The sequence below is a fragment of the Ylistrum balloti genome, unplaced genomic scaffold (assembly GCF_031769215.1).
Source record: "Ylistrum balloti isolate Yb309-2 unplaced genomic scaffold, AGI_CSIRO_Ybal_v1 Utg369778, whole genome shotgun sequence".
NCBI lineage: Eukaryota > Metazoa > Mollusca > Bivalvia > Pectinida > Pectinidae > Ylistrum > Ylistrum balloti.
The window spans coordinates 9,373-28,259 of NW_026781968.1; the positions used below are offsets into that span (position 1 = coordinate 9,373).

An 18,887-nucleotide genomic window follows, 5' to 3' on the forward strand; every position below is an offset into this window, starting at 1 on the left:
AAGATCCGGGCCGGGACGGGTACGGCGTACACAATTCACCCCGACCAAAAAATTTGTGTGTGTTTTTTAAACAAGGGTTTACGGCTATGATAACGTTATATATATATTGGTTATTGTACAGTTATAGCACCACTGATTAACGGTGGTACTCATGAGTATTGTGTATCACGTCTTCAAACCATATATATGTCATTGTCGCATTAGTTTCACGCCCCTTAAGACTCGTTTCTTGCTAGTTACGCTATGTCGATGAACTGCCACCAAACAAATACATAATGAGTTAAAATTTGTTCATACCATATGACATGTATATTGTTGTGTAAACATTATCATATGGACTGCCCGGAGTGACAACGTATCATCAAAGTTAGTACAATAAAATAACACAAGTGAATATGAATAGTTGCGATAACATTCAATATTATACAGTGAAAATACACGGCGCGCACATTAAGGAACGACAACTCTGGTAGAGATGTTTACACAACCGACAGCTGACTGGTATTGAAGGAGTCAACAATGTTGACGGAACTGAATAGACTTAGCAGAATTTGCATTTCCAACATATTTGCAAAACGAAGGCTCCAATTCTTTTCGACGACACAGGATTTAGGTCTGAATCGTGTTGTCTTTCAAACCCCAATCGGTCGATTAAGACATAAGGTGCCCACCCTATTTCCTCAGCATATATATTTACTGTAGTAATTCTAGACTAATTCACTGTCATTCAGATTTCAATGTAAACGTCTTTTAACTGTGATTGCCTTTTTATTACAGTAACTACATATTTTGTTTCGTTATACAAAATTGTTTTAAAGTTGGACGTTTCAGAAGAAATAAAAAATTCATGGCATCCAGTCTACCTCCATTAACTGCTAAAATTAAGCTACTTAAACTGAATTTTTGCTTTCCTAAGTAATCTTTCCCAGTCTGTAGAGATATGTGATGTCTCCTCTGAGAGCGTTACATAAGAGGTCCCACAGGGCACAGTCCTCTGACCTGAACTATTCCTTATTTATATGACCTCCCCAAATATCCCACTAAAGCTTGCTATTCACTGATGCTTGATCAGGAAGTCTGTAGTAAACTTCAACTAGATCTAGATTGGTTAATGGCTTTCTACTCTGATAGATGTACATCACTATCAGTCACTCAAAAGTCACTCTATTGCATATAACTTCACTTTACATGACCATATATTGGATTCTGTCTCATCAGCCAAGTACCTGGGGGTGACACTTCAGTTGAACCATAAGTAGAATATCCAATTTGAGAACATTTAGTGTCAAATGGTTCAATGCAGCTAGAGATGTATGCCATAACTACCATAACACAACAAGTGTGTCAGGAATGATAGAATATCTACATTGTCCCAGGGACGTATAATACGTCCCTGATTGTCCATTCAAACTGAAGTATCATGTAAAAACATGCCCTGTGTCTTCAATAAAATTTTACACACTGTCTTTGCTGTTTCTACAACTGATATCCTCATTCTTATTGACAGTAGAACCCAAAAATTAAACAATTGAAGTTTCAGGCATTTATCTGCAACAGATGATGCCTTCAGATGGTCCTTCTTTAGATCCGCACACCATTGTCAATTGAAATATCCTCTCTATAGACATTGTAGATATCTTTAAAGATCAGCTGACTCCAGCTATTCTCAAATCTCTCCAAAGCTATATTCAAAATTTGACGTACCTTTACACATAGTTCTATGTTAAATCTTAAAAAAAAAAGAAAAAAACCAAAATTGTTTTTATTCTGTGATATAACTTTATCAGTAACTAACAGGCGAGGCTGGAATTACAATTTGTTATTGATAACGACACATGTAAGTGCAGTTAGTGTTTTTCAAAAACTATAAAGATATTTTGATCAGTTTATAACAGTTGGATAATAATGTTTCCTCAACATTTTATTTATTTTCTTTAAACAATTTGCATCAGTGCATATTGTATATTATTTTTAGATTTTAGTATTATTTCTAGTATTGAATAAACATAATTCTTAATATCATTAATTAATTAAAAGTAATTCAGAGGTTGTGATAGCTCATTTGGCTAGAACATAGGTCTACAAAACTTCAGAGGAAGGTCTGAGGTGCTTGGTTTGACTTTCCTTAACCATAATTGGATTCTGCTTTCAGAGAAGCTGAGAAACAGACCAGTCTGTGCTGATGTGGTTATGTCCTCCCACATTTTATTCATTGATGTAGCTACTATAAGGAGACCTTCTCTTAAAATGACTCTGATTGTCTAAAACCAACTGATAAACCTAACAAATAGATTATTTCAAACATTTACTGATAATTCTGTTTGGAATAGTTGTATTTTCTTTCAGATTAAACACTTGTGTCTTAATTGTAATCTGATGTTAAAAAAAATTGTTATTTTAGATGAAAAACAAAATTTAGCTGGTGGACCTCTGGATGGAATTCAAGTTCTTGACCTTACCAGGTACATTATTCTTTATTATGGAATTGATAAAATTATTTCTTTTGATTTAAAGGTGAACACATGCTTTTGGATTTGCATGGATTTTGAAAGTGGATCCAATTTTGTTCAGGCATCCTTGTGTTTACTGACCAGACATATTAGTACAGACTCGGGGATAAAACAAAATAGCTGTCTAAACATGAAGTGACTAATGTGCTCTGTTACAGGGTACTGACAGGCCCCTACTGTGCAATGATTGTAACTGTACAGATCTAATTGTATTACAGGGTACTGACAGGACCCTACTGTACAATGATTGTGACTTTATATAACTAACTGTATTACAGGGTACTGACAGGACCCTACTGTACAATGATTGTGACTGTACAGATCTAATTGTGTTACAGTGTACTGACAGGCCCCTACTGTACAATGATTGTAACTGTACAGATCTAATTGTATTACAGGGTACTGACAGGCCCCTACTGTACAATGATTGTGACTTTATATAACTAACTGTATTACAGGGTACTGACAGGACCCTACTGTACAATGATTGTGACTGTACAGATCTAATTGTGTTACAGTGTACTGACAGGCCCCTACTGTACAATGGTTGTGACTGTACAGATCTAATTGTGTTACAGTGTACTGACAGGCCCCTACTGTACAATGATTGTGACTGTACAGATCTAACTGTATTACAGGGTACTGACAGGCCCCTACTGTACAATGATTGTGACTGTACAGATCTAACTGTGTTACAGTGTACTGACAGGACTTTACTGTACAATGATTGTAACTGTACAGATCTAACTGTATTACAGGGTACTGGCAGGCCCCTACTGTACAATGATTGTGACTGTACAGATCTAATTGTATTACAGTGTACTGACAGGCCCCTACTGTACAATGATTGTAACTGTACAGATCTAACTGTATTACAGGGTACTGGCAGGCCCCTACTGTACAATGATTCTTGCTGATCTTGGTGCTAATGTTATCAAAGTAGAAAAACCTGGTAAGTTATCAGTAGCATTGTAGTTTTTTTGATCTCTCATAATTACTTCAACTTATTTTCATTTTTGTTTGATGAATCCTTAAATGGAGGGTGGTTATGATCCTGAATCTAAGAAAAAAATCAACATGAAATGAAATTTGATTAATCTTTTATATTGAATTATTAACTTCTGCACTGATAAGAATTATCTTTTAAATATATGTCCTTAGTTTGGGTTGTTGATATATGATCTTAATCTGTTTTCAGGAGTTGGTGATGACACTAGAACATGGGGTCCACCATTTTGTGGTTCAGAGAGTGCTTACTTCTTGTCAGTCAACAGGAATAAAAAGGTTATTACTGATACATCACTACACAGGTTTAATTCAGTGTACACAACTAATGGTATTTTATTGTGTACTGGTGTTGATTATTGTTATTATCAATTAATATTTAACTTTTATTTTTGTAAAGTAGGTTTTTATGGAACATTTCAGATTTCAGATCATGTTGATGAATAATATTGAAAAATATGGTGTTTATTTGTCAAATAATTCCTGGGCACAATATTTACATGAAAAAAAAAATTTTGATATACATTTGTTGTTGGATATTTCAACAGGTACCTGGATTTAGTACAAAAATAAATGGCATGACAATAATAAATAGGATTTCTCTCCTATTCAAAGTAAATGGATTATTAAAGATATTGTAGTTTTTTTACAAGACATCACACCGATGTGCATCAGTCTTTACTTATAAAACACTTCTATCATTATAGCTAACAAAATATCTTTATTTTTTCCCAGAGTATTGCTATTGACCTTAAGAAAAAGGATGGCCAAGAAATTGTTAAGGAGGTAGGTAGTTTTACTGTAAGCGTACATGTTTTTAGCACATTTGACATTGAAAATATTTGGATGAAATTAGATTGTGTTAATTTCAGTTTATGTCATTGTGAAGGGTTTGCAAATGTGCATATTCATCATTTCCCTATTTATTTAAAATTGATATTGCACTTAACTTCATTTGGGTCAAAATAAGCATGTTTACACTACACTTATATAGCAATCCTATGAATAACTTATTTCATGCAAAACATTGCTTTCTCATTATCTAGGTAGTTAAATCATTCAGTGAATTTTTTTTTGTTTTTGTTTTTGTTTTTTTTGTTTTTTTTGGTGGGGGGGATATTTTTCCTGTTGATCTTTACTGATAGGAAGATTTCCTATTTGGAAATACGAGATGTAAATATTTAAGTTTGATTAATTGTTCTGTTGTAGCTGGTGAGACAGTGTGATGTGTTGGTAGAGAACTACATTCCTGGGAAGTTGGACAACATGGGTTTGGGATACAGTCAGCTGGCAGCCTCCCACCCAGACCTTATCTACTGCTCTATATCAGGTCTGACTTCCTGCCATTTGGTATTTTTGTGCTACATCAATGGCTCTGATCACAAGGCTCTGACTAGATAGTTTCAGCATAGATATTTACTCTTTGGTAGGTGTTCTTAAAATCATATAAAATGTCTTGGTTACTATTGTAAAAACCCACATAATGTGTCCAGTTTCTCATCCAAAATAAGGATTAGGTGTTTAAAAATTTGATGGCAACTAGCAAGACAAGAAGTTACTGTTCAGTAAAGACGGTGGCCTGTTTGGAATATTACAAAAAATGGTGTTTGTAATATGATATGTTTTGAAATACTTACATGTCCAACTATTAAGAAATGACAGAATTCATTTTATTCTTCTTTACATTGGATATTGTAACAAAGAAGTCATGAACACATGTCCGTTTGTGTATTGGCCGAAGTGATCTTTGACATTGGTATGTAGAGTGTGATAGTATTATGATAATGGATTAGTTATTTATTACCTGGTAGCTCACTTGGCCCGAAGGCTCAACAAAGTTTGAAGAAAGAAATGATCGCGACATATGTTCAAAGTCACAGGTGTCAATTTTTTTTTTAAACATTCATATGACTTCTTTTCATGAACTAAAAGGCCTAGAGACATGATATTTGGTTGGTATGTTCTTAGGATGAAGCCCAACAAAGTTTATAAAAAGAATTGACCTTGACCTATGGTTACAAGGGTAAAATTTGTTAAAACCTTTAAACAACATCTCGATGAACTAAAAGGCCAAAAGGTATGATATTTGGCTGGTATCTTCCTAGGATGAAGCCCCACAAAGTTTGTCAAACAAATGACCTTGACCTAATATTCAAGGTCACAGCAGTCAAATTTGGCTGATATATGCAAATGTTAAGCCATTTTTTACCTAATATATACCAGGTGAGTGTTGCAGGCCAATTGGGCCTCTTGTTAAAATCTGTCTTAAAGTTATTTATGAAGCATATTTATGAGTCTTTCAATAACTTATTCATCACAATAAATAGGGATAGTCTTTTGAAATGAAACATCTTTCCTCTTTTGACAATACACATATGTATGCCTACAGTACATTGTGTGCTCCGTATACTGTTCACTTGCATGAAGAAGTTCAGGCCTCATTTTATTTGGGGCATACATGATGTGATAGCAAGACATGAAAGGAAACGATACAGGAATTGTTATTACCTGGTTTGGGTCATTAATAGGTAGATAACTCTTGTACTTCAACACTGAATGCCGTTGATTATACCTGGTGTGAAGACAAGTGTTTGTGTACAAAATATAGGTTAACTGGATAGGTAACTGTACAGAAAGAAAACAAAAAGTGCACAAATATTAGGAAAATATTTTTCTCCAATTGTATTGTACCTATAAGTAAAGAGAACAAGGTAGTTACAAGTCAATAAATGAGATGAAAATGAATTTTGAAGAGAAAAATTTCAGGTGTTGGATTTATGTTGTTGGTCTGATATGTTACCTGAATATTCCGAGTCTGATTTATTTGCACCTGGAGATCATTTTTGACTGAATTTTTGGATGTGCAAATTATGTAAGCTATATTCTCAGCATTTTGAACCCAAATTATGTAGATGTGCACATTACATGGGTTTTTATGGTATCTGAACTGATTCTTCACCAGACATGTTCTGACAGATGTGATATTGCTTAAACAAAAGGACAGGTATATCATTCATATCATATTTTTTCATTTCATATGTTTTAAAAGAAATCAGTTTGTTTGGAAATAGGTGTTAATGATACCTTTCATATACCTGGTATATATTTCCTAATTTGATAAAACATAGGACACACCTGATTTATTCCATTATCTTGAACATTCATCAAGTGCTGTGTTTCTAAAATCTAATGCGTTAAAAAAAGGTTCTAAAACAACTGGATTAAAATGGATTAAATTGGAATGAAAGATGTCACATTACAGGTTATGGTCAAACTGGGCCCTATCAACAACGAGCAGGATATGACATCATAGCAGCTGGACTAGGAGGATTACTCCACATCACAGGGCCTAGGGTATAGTATCTGTAGGACCTGCATTATAGGGCTGTAGGTGTTTCATTTATCTTGTAGTAGAATAACGATGTTCTAGCATCACATTGGCTTCGGGTAGAAATTGGATCTTTTTGGCGTCATCAATACACAAATCTTCTGTATTAATGTAGTTGATCTTTTTTAAGATATGTGATGTTAAGCAGACAAGGGAATATGAAATTTGGCTGAAGACAGAGTAACATATGATACCAAGAAATATGAAGACTATTCATTTTTTGTAAAAAATGGAGAAAATACTGGGGTGAATTGAAAATACTTCTCTGAGTTACAAATGCCACTTAATGAATTAAACTCTTTGAATGAAATGAAGTTGATCAGAAGACTGGTTGCCAGTACAAAAATGTACATGTTAGGAATGATAGTGATGGAGACATGAAATCTTGGAATATTTTGGATCTTTCCTATCTTCTACTGATATTTTCACAAGGAATTACCTTTGCAATCATAACACTGCTATCATAAACAGGACGGGGAACCATGTAAAGTTGGTGTAGCAATGACAGACCTATCTACAGGGCTATATGCTCATGGGGCCATCATGGCTGCTCTCCTACAGAGACTTCGTACTGGCAAAGGTCAACACATCGACTGTGACCTCGTATCAACACAGGTAAGTTATCCCCATGATGAATGGTAAGTGTTCATATCACGATGGATGGAAAGTAGTTGTCAGAATGGTTTGTAAGTGGTTGCAGGATGGATGGTAAGTGGTCAGAGGATGGATGGTAAGTGGTCATTAGGATGGATGTTAAGTGGTCATTAGGATGGATGGTAAGTGGTCATAGGATGGATGGTAAGTGGTTGTAGGATGGATGGTAAGTGGTCTTAGGATGGATGATAAGTGGTTTTAGGATGGATGGTAAGTGGTCGTAGGATGGATGGTTAGTGGTCGTAGGATGGATTGTAAGTGGTCGTAGGATGGATGGTAAGTGGTCTTAGGATGGATGGTAAGTGGTCATTAGGATGGATGGTAAGTGGTCATTAGGATGGATGGTAAGTGGTCATAGGATGGATGATAAGTGGTCGTAGGATGGATGGTAAGTGGTCTTCGGATGAATGGTAAGTGGTCTTAGGATGGATGATAAGTGGTTGTAGGATGGATGGTAAGTGGTCGTAGCATGGATGGTTAGTGGTCGTAGGATGGATTGTAAGTGGTCGTAGGATGGATGGTAAGTGGTCTTAGGATGGATGGTAAGTGGTCATTAGGATGGATGGTAAGTGGTCATTAGGATGGATAGTAAGTGGTCATAGGATGGATTGTAAGTGGTCATTAGGATGGATGGTAAGTGGTCATTAGGATGGATGGTAAGTGGTCATAGGATGGATGGTAAGTGGTCATAGGATTGATTGTAAGTGGTCATTAGGATGGATGGTAAGTGATCATAAGGACGGATGGTAAGTGGTCATTAGGACGGATGGTAAGTGGTCATTAGGATGGATGGTAAGTGGTCATTAGGATGGATGGTAAGTGGCCGTAGGATGGATGGTAAGTGGTCGTTAGGATGGATGGTAAGGGGTCGTTAGGATGGATGGTAAGTGGTCGTTAGGATGGATGGTAAGTGGTCATTAGGATGAATGGTAAGTGGTCATTAGGATGGAGAGCAGAGATGCTTTTAGATATTCCAAAACTGGAGAAGTGTCAAAATGGTTGTGTTGTCTTTAACCAGATAATTGTAAAACATTTTTTAAAGTATTTCAGCAGCAAAGGAACAATTTTTTTCAGACAACACATTAGATTTAGAGGGCAAGAATCTTTTCCTGGATGAATATAGTGTTGATAATGTGATAGATTTGCTATAGAATCAGTCATTTAGTAATGACTTCATTTGATCTTACTTAATGCAACAATAAAGGCTGGTGTTTGAATTAATCCTTATAACACTTTTCTTACCTTATAGGTGGCCTCACTGGTAAATCTGGGCTCTAACTATCTAAATGCTGGACAAGAAGCTCAACGCTATGGCACAGCTCACCAGAGTATTGTCCCCTACCAGGTGTGGATACATCATTTACTGTTACACCAATATCTATAGCTGTTTAATGATTACACCTCTATTTTAATTTCATCAGAACTGTGTTACAATCATCATTCTTGATGTGTTTACATCAAGTCACTTTTATCAAGGTTAACAAACATAAAGGCATGCAAGTATGTTTACTTCATTTTGGGATGACAGATTATCACATATCATAACAAGGTCACTGTGACCTGAATTGGGACCTCTGACCTCTTTTGTTTATTTGTTGTTTAAAGAACAGCTGTATTGCACTTGGTTTCTTTCTTTATATCCACATTTATATAGCGGTTATTGTTGTAGCACAAATAGATTAATTTACTATTTTGAAAATTTGCTTAAATTTGATTGTCTCAAATTATTAACATTTACAGTGTACATCTTGGTTAACATGATTTATAGACACATCTTGATAGGTGGTAAAAGTAGGTCACTTTGACCTTTGAACTACGCCAAAATTTAAAGAAAAAAATGGTGCAATAAAGAAATAGATTAATTTTTAACCAAGTGTCCAAGGTCTATGTTTGGAAATATCTTGAGATTGTTGTTAAAGTGTGATGTCTTATACTCTTCCCTTAGATTCTGATACATGATGATTAGAGTATGTTAAAATGTATACATTTGTATAACCATGAGTATATATGTTAACAGGCATTCCAGACCGCAAACAGCTACATAATGGTTGGAGGCTGTAATAACCAGCAGTTTACAGCCCTTTGTCAGGTTATATACTCAATATCATTATTCATTAGACTATGCCTGTAATAAGCTCTCTCTTTGATAAGTATCTGGTGCTTTATAGATATACATGAATGTACTCCAGAAATTGTTCATATCTATAATTCTGTTTAACTGTGATAAGTGTTGCTGACTAATATTTACTTGTTAAGACCAGAATGTCAGATAATCTGATCAATGAAATATCTAACATGAGTAATATCACTGTTGTGATGTTTGATGACAGTAACAACATCGTCATTATCAGAAAAAAATTGGTGGTGTTTCCCAGTAACATTCCTACATTCATTACAAACACAGATCTTGTAAACTTTAGGAATACATAATTATAAAAGTAAACTGGACTTTGTTCCCATTCCATTTAAATTTTGTGAAATTAAAATTTTCTGAAGCTCTCACTATAATTAATAAGTGACCTCTTTCTCATGTCAAGAGAACAAGGACAAATGTTGGCAATATGAAAATTATTTATGAATCTAGTTGTAGGAGGAGAACGTAGTATTAATTTGAATTGTTTGTGTTACTAGATGATGGAGCTTGATCACTTATCCAGTGATGTTAAATTCATCAACAACCAAAGCCGTGTGGAGAATAGAGAGGAATTGCTGGAGATCTTATCAGACAGGTAAAATATATGTTGTAAAACAATCAGACAGGTAAGTTATGCTGGTTATGCAGTAGCATGTTGGTATGAAGAGCTACTAAGTTTGTTCAAATAAATGACCTTGACCTTCATTCAAGGTCACAGGGATCGAATGTATTAAAAAAAACTTTAGATAACTTCTTGATGACTCCACATTCTAACCACATTCCTCCACATTCTCACCACATTCCTCCACATTCTCACCTCATTCTTCCACATTCTTACCACATTCCTCCACATTCTAACCACATTCCTCCACATTCTCACCACATTCGTCAACATTCTCACCTCATTCTTCCACATTTTTACCACATTCCTCCACATTCTCTCCAATTTCCTCCACATTATCACCATATTCCTCCACATTCTCACCACTTTCATCCGCATTCTCACCACATTCTAACCACATTCTCCACATTCTCACACATTCCTTCACATTCTCACCATATCTCACCACATTCTTCCACATTCTAACCACATTCTCACACATTCTCACACATTCCTCCACATTCTCACCATATCTCACCACATTCCTCCACATTCTCACACATTCCTCCACATTCTCACCATATCTCACCACATTCCTCCCCATTCTCACCACATTCTTCCACATTATCATCACATTCCTCCACATTCTCACCACATTCCTCCACATTCTCACCACATTCCTCCACATTCTTACCACATTCCTTCCTCATTCTCACCACATTCCTCCACATTCTCACCACTTTCCTCCACATTCTCACCACATTCCTCCACATTTTCACCACATTCTTCCACATTCTCACCACATTCCTCCACATTCTCACCACATTCCTCCACATTTTCACCACATTCTTCCACATTCTCACCACATTCCTCCACATTCTCACCACATTCCTCCATGCCATCAGGGAGTAGGGTCGTGGTGTAGGATGGGGTCATACTCCAACATTGAGTGCTTGTGAACAAGTAAACATGGCCTATGTGCCTGCTGATGACCAAACAAATGTGGCCCATGGACCTGTTGTTAAAAATAATGTTCATGCTAGGGGCATGTGAATAATGCTCAACATAACAGCAAGCTCCTAATTTTACTGATATCATAAGAATTGTTATAACACTGTTTTGCTACCACCAGGTTCCTGAGTAAAACCACAGATGAATGGTTAGCTGTATTTGAGGGATCAGGTTTACCATATGGGCCAATCAACAATATGGAGAAAGTCTTCTCTGATCCACAGGCATGTATAATATTAAGAGGCCTATAGTTTTCCCATAGTTTTGTATAATATAACAAGGCCTCTATCTGTTCCACAAGTGTATATAACATATAGGGACTTGTAGGTGTTACAAAGTTGTGTATAACATTAAGGGGCCTGTCAATGCCGCTGAGCCCTATCAAGGTGATTAATGCGATGGTGTTGCCACAGATGGGGCCTGTGTAAATTCTCCTCATACAAATTAGGTGACATTTCAGCCTATTACTGATGGTCTGACAGCTCACCTGTTCACCAATCAAAGTCCATGCTGTTATGGTTGCTGGAAGAAACTAATCCCAAATCTGGTACAGCAGTATGAGATGGTCCTCACGAGGGGTGTTAACTCATAGTCAATCGCTCTCTTGACAGTCAGATGTTGAAATGGTTGCTCTAAAATGATTCCATCAATAATATTCTGTCATTTGGCTACACCTTCGCATTCAGTTGAAGCATGAAAATAGCACTGGCATTGCATTTTTCTGTTCAGTTTAAAACCAGCTGTGTGGTATAGTTTGTGTGAGGTTAAGTCTAACCTATAAGTGTGTGGCATATTTATCTCTGGGGTTAAGTCTAACCTATAAGTGTGTGGCATTTTATCTGTGGGGTCAAGTCTAACCTATAAGTGTGTGGCATATTTATGTCTGGGGTCAAGTCTAACCTATAAGTGTGTGGCATATTTATCTCTGGGGTCAAGTCTGACCTATAAGTGTGTAGCATATTTATCTCTGGGGTCAAGTCTGACCTATAAGTGTGTAGCATATTTAATTCTGGGGTCAAGTCTGACCTATAGGTGTGTAGCATATTTATCTCTGGGGTCAAGTCTGACCTATAAGTGTGTGGCATATTTATCTCTGGAGTCAAGTCTGACCTATAAGTGTGTGGCATATTTATCTCTGGGGTCAAGTCTGACCTATAAGTGTGTGGCATATTTATCTCTGGAGTCAAGTCTGACCTATAGGTGTGTGGCATATTTATCTCTGGAGTCAAGTCTGACCTATAGGTGTGTGGCATATTTATCTCTGGGGTCAAGTCTGACCTATAAGTGTGTAGCATATTTATCTCTGGGGTCAAGTCTGACCTATAAGTGTGTGGCATATTTATCTCTGGAGTCAAGTCTGACCTATAAGTGTGTGGCATATTTATCTCTGGGGTCAAGTCTGACCTATAAGTGTGTGGCATATTTATCTCTGGAGTCAAGTCTGACCTATAAGTGTGTGGCATATTTATCTCTGGAGTCAAGTCTGACCTATAAGTGTGTGGCATATTTATCTCTGGGGTCAAGTCTGACCTATAAGTGTGTGGCATATTTATCTCTGGAGTCAAGTCTGACCTATAAGTGTGTGGCATATTTATCTCTGGGGTCAAGTCTGACCTATAAGTGTGTGGCATTTTATCTCTGGAGTCAAGTCTGACCTATAGGTGTGTGGCATATTTATCTCTGGGGTGAAGTCTGACCTATAGGTGTGTAGCATATTTATCTCTGGGGTCAAGTCTGACCTATAGGTGTGTAGCATATTTATCTCTGGAGTCAAGTCTGACCTATAGGTGTGTAGCATATTTATCTCTGGGGTGAAGTTTGATCTAAAGTATTGTTTTTGTTGTTTTGTTAGGTTCTACATAACAACATGGTTCAGGAACTCCAACACCCTACAGTTGGACAAATACAACTACCTGGTAAGGTCCCAGCATCATGTTAGTTAATCACATTGGTGAAGTAAAATAAACAAGTAGGATCAGATCAATCTTAAAGTCGGGTAAAACTGACAGGTAAGTTCAGGTCAGTCTTGACAGGTAAGTCCAGGTAAATGTCAGATAAATCTACAGGGTAGACTAAGTTAAAACTAATAGGTAAAATAATATAAATTTGACAGGTAAGGTAAGGTAAATCTAATAGGTAAAGTCAAGTCAATATTACTGATTAGGTCAAGTAAGTCTTGTTGGTGAGATCAGATAAACTTGACAGGTAAGGTCAGGTAAAATTGACAGGTAAAGTCCGTAAAAGTGATTAGGTAAGTAAGGTAAAATTGACAATTAAGGTGGGTAAAACTGACAGGAATAATAAGTTAAACTCATAAATAAGAGGAAAACAAATTTTATCAAAATAGGGAGAGGGAGATAGAAAACACAAAGTACAGGAGAATTCTGTGGTGCCCAGCAGACAGATTCCTCAAGGATCTAGCCAAAGATGTTGAATAATCAAAGGATAAAGATTGCCATAACAATATTGTACTAGGTTGATCGGTTTTAATCAAGAATGTTTATTATGTGTAGTTTCAGCACATTAGAAGTGTCATCATGAGAACAAATTTGAAATATATTCAGATATAATATATAGATTTTGATGCCATGCTTCATGAACGTATAAGCAATGACGATGCAGTGATTAGCAGGCTGCTTGCTGGAATAGTTCAATGTTCTGGTGGGTTGATGGTACACTTCTAGACAGTTACACAATTACTATATGACCAAAGCTCCATTCTAGTCAGTTACACAATTACTATAATGACCAAAGCTCCATTATAGTCAGTTACACAATTACTATATGACCAAAGCTCCATTCTAGTCAGTTACACAATTACTATAATGACCAAAGCTCCATTCTAGTCAGTTACACAATTACTATATGACCAAAGCTCCATTATAGTCAGTTACACAATTACTATAATGACTAAAGCTCCATTCTAGTATGATATTTTATTAGATAAAAAAGTTCATAGCTCTATAGTAAATATTATCAAATCAATAGTAAAAAAAAATGTTCCTTGATTAAATCAAAATCCATGTTATGTAACCGTGTTTAATGTGTTGTAATTTGGTTTTTTTTCAATAATAAACATTTCATATCTTATCAAATTCTATACCATGGGGATGCAGATATTTTCTGGGACCAGGAAGTAGTCAGTCTCATTTAACATAGTCCTTGTAAAACGTATTTCAATTTCTTAAAGTCAGATGAATGCCAGACTTCACAAGTGTCTTGATATAAAAACACTTCCCTCCCTGCTTTGGCCAGGTTAAGATTTAAAGTTATAGACATTTTATTTCATTGCTTAGATATATTCTCGTAATGTTTAGGTCCTGCAGTCCGGTACAGCCAATACAGACGGCCTCAGGCTACAGCTCCTCCCACACTTGGACAGCACACAGATTCAATATTAAAGAGCATGCTGGGATTTGACCAAGTGACTTTGCAGAAACTCAGAGAAAGTTGTGTGATAGAATGATGCACCAAGTACGAAGAAATATTGAACTAGTCTTGTATATTGTGTTTGGTGCAAGCAGAAGAGTCTGGATCAAAATAATATATTCAGGTTTTGATACTCAAGTGAGTTGTTGGGCAGCTCAATATCAGGGACATTTATTCAAGATTTCCAATTATATGTTTGCCCTGTATCACAATCAGATACATGTAATACTGTGTGTGTCACATATCACAATCAGATACATGTAATACTGTGTGTGTCACATATCACAATCAGATACATGTAATACTGTGTGTGTCACATATCACAATCAGATACATGTAATACTGTGTGTGTCACATATCACAATCAGATACATGTAATACTGTGTGTGTCACATATCACAATCAGATACATGTAATACTGTGTGTGTCACATATCACAATCAGATACATGTAATACTGTGTGTGTCACATATCACAATCAGATACATGTAATACTGTGTGTCACATATCACAATCAGATACATGTAATACTGTGTGTCACATATCACAATCAGATACATGTAATACTGTGTGTGTCACATATCACAATCAGATACATGTAATACTGTGTGTCACATATCACAATCAGATACATGTAATACTGTGTGTCACATATCACAATCAGATACATGTAATACTGTGTGTCACATATCACAATCAGATACATGTAATACTGTGTGTGTCACATATCACAATCAGATACATGTAATACTGTGTGTCACATATCACAATCAGATACATGTAATACTGTGTGTCACATATCACAATCAGATACATGTAATACTGTGTGTGTCACATATCACAATCAGATACATGTAATACTGTGTGTCACATATCACAATCAGATACATGTAATACTGTGTGTGTCACATATCACAATCAGATACATGTAATACTGTGTTGGTTTCATATCACAATCAGATACATATAATACTGTGACACTATAACAGTAATATTTTAAGATAATCAAATTTCAGTGCATCATCAATTTTTTGACAAATTACCACAAGAATGAAATAATGCAACACAGAAACTGCAATTCAGCGTAGTCCAATTAAATACAAGACTTTATGCCTGAAAAATGTCAAATTAAGGTTACTACTGAAAATAGATATGTTTACAGGTACTTAATGTATTATACACTGTTAAGGTTGGGGGTTTTTTGAGGATGAAATTGAATTACAAACAAAGAGATACAATGGAAATGATATTATTGGAAAAACAACATAGTCTATTGTATGAGTCTATTTAATGCTTGCCTTGAAAAATTGTATTCTTTTTGGTAACATGATGATAATTTTAATTAAAAGAAAAAAATCTTTACTATATACAGTGTAATATAACATAGTATTACATACATTGTGATATAATGTACATTGTAGTACATGATATGTAATATTAATGTACATTATAGAATACATAAAGTGAAATATTATATTACATACATTGTATTGTTGGTTGACATGTTTCGGTTGGCTAGACCAACCGTCTGCAGAACGTTCTGAAGACGGTTGGTCTAGCCAACGGAAACATCTAAAATCTAAATCCACGGAATCCCTGGCATTGATGCTCCATCCTTCATCTTGTTGTTAGTACATATTGTCTATGGAGCTTTGCTAAAATACTCCTGTATCCACCTAAGAGTCCTGCTCTGACATATCTATCGATCAGTACCACCCACGGGAAGTTGGACCCCTCCACCCCTTTTTAAAATTTTTACACATTGTATTAATGTATGTTATATTATATTACACACAGTAAAAATATGATGTATTATATTACACACAGTGTAATAGTAATGTACATTATAGTATATTACATGGTAATAACATTTGTACTGTGATATGTCTGTGATATTATAACAGCTGCTACTGTGATAATACTTTTAAAAAGACATGGTGTAATTAATACTGTATTTGCTTTATAGAATATTTTCCTGAATTGACAGTTTCTTTTATACAGTAGTACTGATGCCCCTAAATCTATTACAAACATTTATCAGTATGCTATTTCATGGTAATCATTATTCTTCCCGATGGTATGTCAAAGGTACAGATGAGTTGTAGCCCTTGACTTTAGCGAAGACTACGTCACCCAGGAGGATTAAAAAGATCTCACAAACATACCTTTATTCTGAATGGTTGTGTTCACAGTTATCATCTCCTACTTGTGTGTCAATATCACCTGGTGTGATAAACATGGCCTCTTTTGTATCAATAAAATGATTTGCCTTATTTCTCAGTGGACTCCATGTATATAGAATCATTCAGGAGACTGTATATTGTTACCCATTTGAAGATTAACACTTTATATTTTCCCAGGGGTCCCTATAAACTCAAGAACTCATGGTGTAGGGCAGAACACAGATGCCTGAAATGATTTTTTAGATATTTTAAAGTCTCTATTCTCTGGATTTTCTTACCATCTACCACACTGCTAATCAGAATAGTCTACTTCATTAACATTGCCTGTAAGATTCAACATAGAGCCAAATTGTAACCATTCAAAGAAGATCACATTCTTTTCAGAAGAGGTGCAAAGAAGTTATAACTTTTTAGTACCTGAAAAAGAAAAATAAGAATTTTTCAATGTAAATTTTTGTAACTTTTTTGGACTTTGAAATTCCTATGTCACATGGATTTAAAATTTATTGAAGAAGTAAAAAAAATGCTGACACAGTGTGTTCCTATATACACAATTGGAGGGTAAGATATTTCCCATATGGAGGTAAAATAAGTTGACATTTTTTAACAGTTTCACTTATTATTGGATCAAATTGTGATGGTATCAACATTGTGTGATCCAACACCTAGACATAAGGAAATATTTCTTTAGTTGTGATCTAACATTAAGACACAAGAAAACATTTACCGTAAAAACCCATGTAATGTCCGCACTTTTTTTCACCGAAAATCAATCCAAAAAAGGGGGTGCGGACATTACAGAGATATAGAGGAAATGACACTTTTTTCCTTCCGACAATTCATATCATATCTCCTTGAATTGTGTTCTTAAAAGCCAAGCATACCTGATATTATCGTTCTATGGTTTTTTCTATGATGTTTCCTCAACCAAACATGATTATTTATGATTATTTATTATAGTTTCCATGATTAATTCCTTCCAATTTTTCGTTACAGGTTCGTATTGTGTCGTCCTTCGTAATAGGAAGCCATTTTGTTCGACTTTGTCACATGAATAAAGTTAGAGTTATTCCCCTTTCCCCATTGAAAAAGCATACCCATGAGCATAAACAAAATAACACATTTTCATTCTACATTTTATTTACAAAATAACAATAAATAACATGTACAAGAATATTACATAAAATAAATAATCAGACGTTTTATTGATTATGGATCGTTTATCAGAAAGTCTTAATACACAGCAGGCCGGTTTAATCGCGTTTCTCGAAACCCCAGAAGTCGTCGTCGTCACTGTGGAAGAACTCCTCGGCGTTGAAGTTGTCTTCCTCTGTCTGGTCGTTGTAATAAATGGCGTTCTCGTCGTCTGATGGTGTGTCCGTAGGGTCAGTGGCGCCGTGGGTCATGGGCGGGTCATGTTACTGTATAGTTATCGTTAATTGGCTAATCACACGCTGTCACTCACTCACACTCGAGGTGAGGAGACGACCCAAGCTGTTTATAACACTGCTGGGCTAACCCTTATCAAAACACCAATTATTGAAAGGAGGACTTGTCATACTGGTAAGCTTACTGTACCATTATGGAGAATAACTGTTGTTATAAACAATTAAGTGAATTCTTGAATGGTACCTGTATGTTATACACATTGCGACATGCTCTCGGCCATTACGACATTAGCGTACGTGAAATGAAATCGGCAGCTTCAATTTGCATTTTTTACCCGCGGACATTACATGGAAGGTGGGTTTTTTCCCCAGATTTTTGTGTCAAAAAAGGGGTGCGGACATTACACAGATGCGGACATTACGTGGGTTTTTACGGTACTTGGTTGTGATATAACTTTAAGACACAAGAAAACACTTCTTTAGTTGTGATCTAACTTTAAGACACAAGAAAACACTTCTTTAGTTGTAATATAGCTTTAAGACACAAGAAAACATTTCTTTTGTTGTGATCTAACATTAAGACA

At 35.7% G+C, this 18,887-nt stretch overlaps 1 protein-coding gene across 1 annotated transcript; it reads left to right on the forward strand.

The window, feature by feature from the left end:
- The first annotated feature begins 519 nt into the window (after positions 1-519).
- On the forward strand, positions 520-15,747 carry LOC132544052 (succinate--hydroxymethylglutarate CoA-transferase-like). The gene is made up of 14 exons (XM_060207619.1): positions 520-613; positions 2,402-2,462; positions 3,389-3,462; positions 3,709-3,794; positions 4,251-4,301; positions 4,725-4,845; positions 6,778-6,869; positions 7,375-7,518; positions 8,807-8,902; positions 9,575-9,646; positions 10,189-10,286; positions 11,425-11,527; positions 13,156-13,219; positions 14,621-15,747. The coding sequence occupies exons 1-14, from the start codon at positions 520-522 to the stop codon at positions 14,767-14,769; spliced, it is 1,305 nt and encodes a 434-aa protein (XP_060063602.1). The 3' UTR covers positions 14,770-15,747.
- The last annotated feature ends 3,140 nt before the right edge of the window (positions 15,748-18,887 follow it).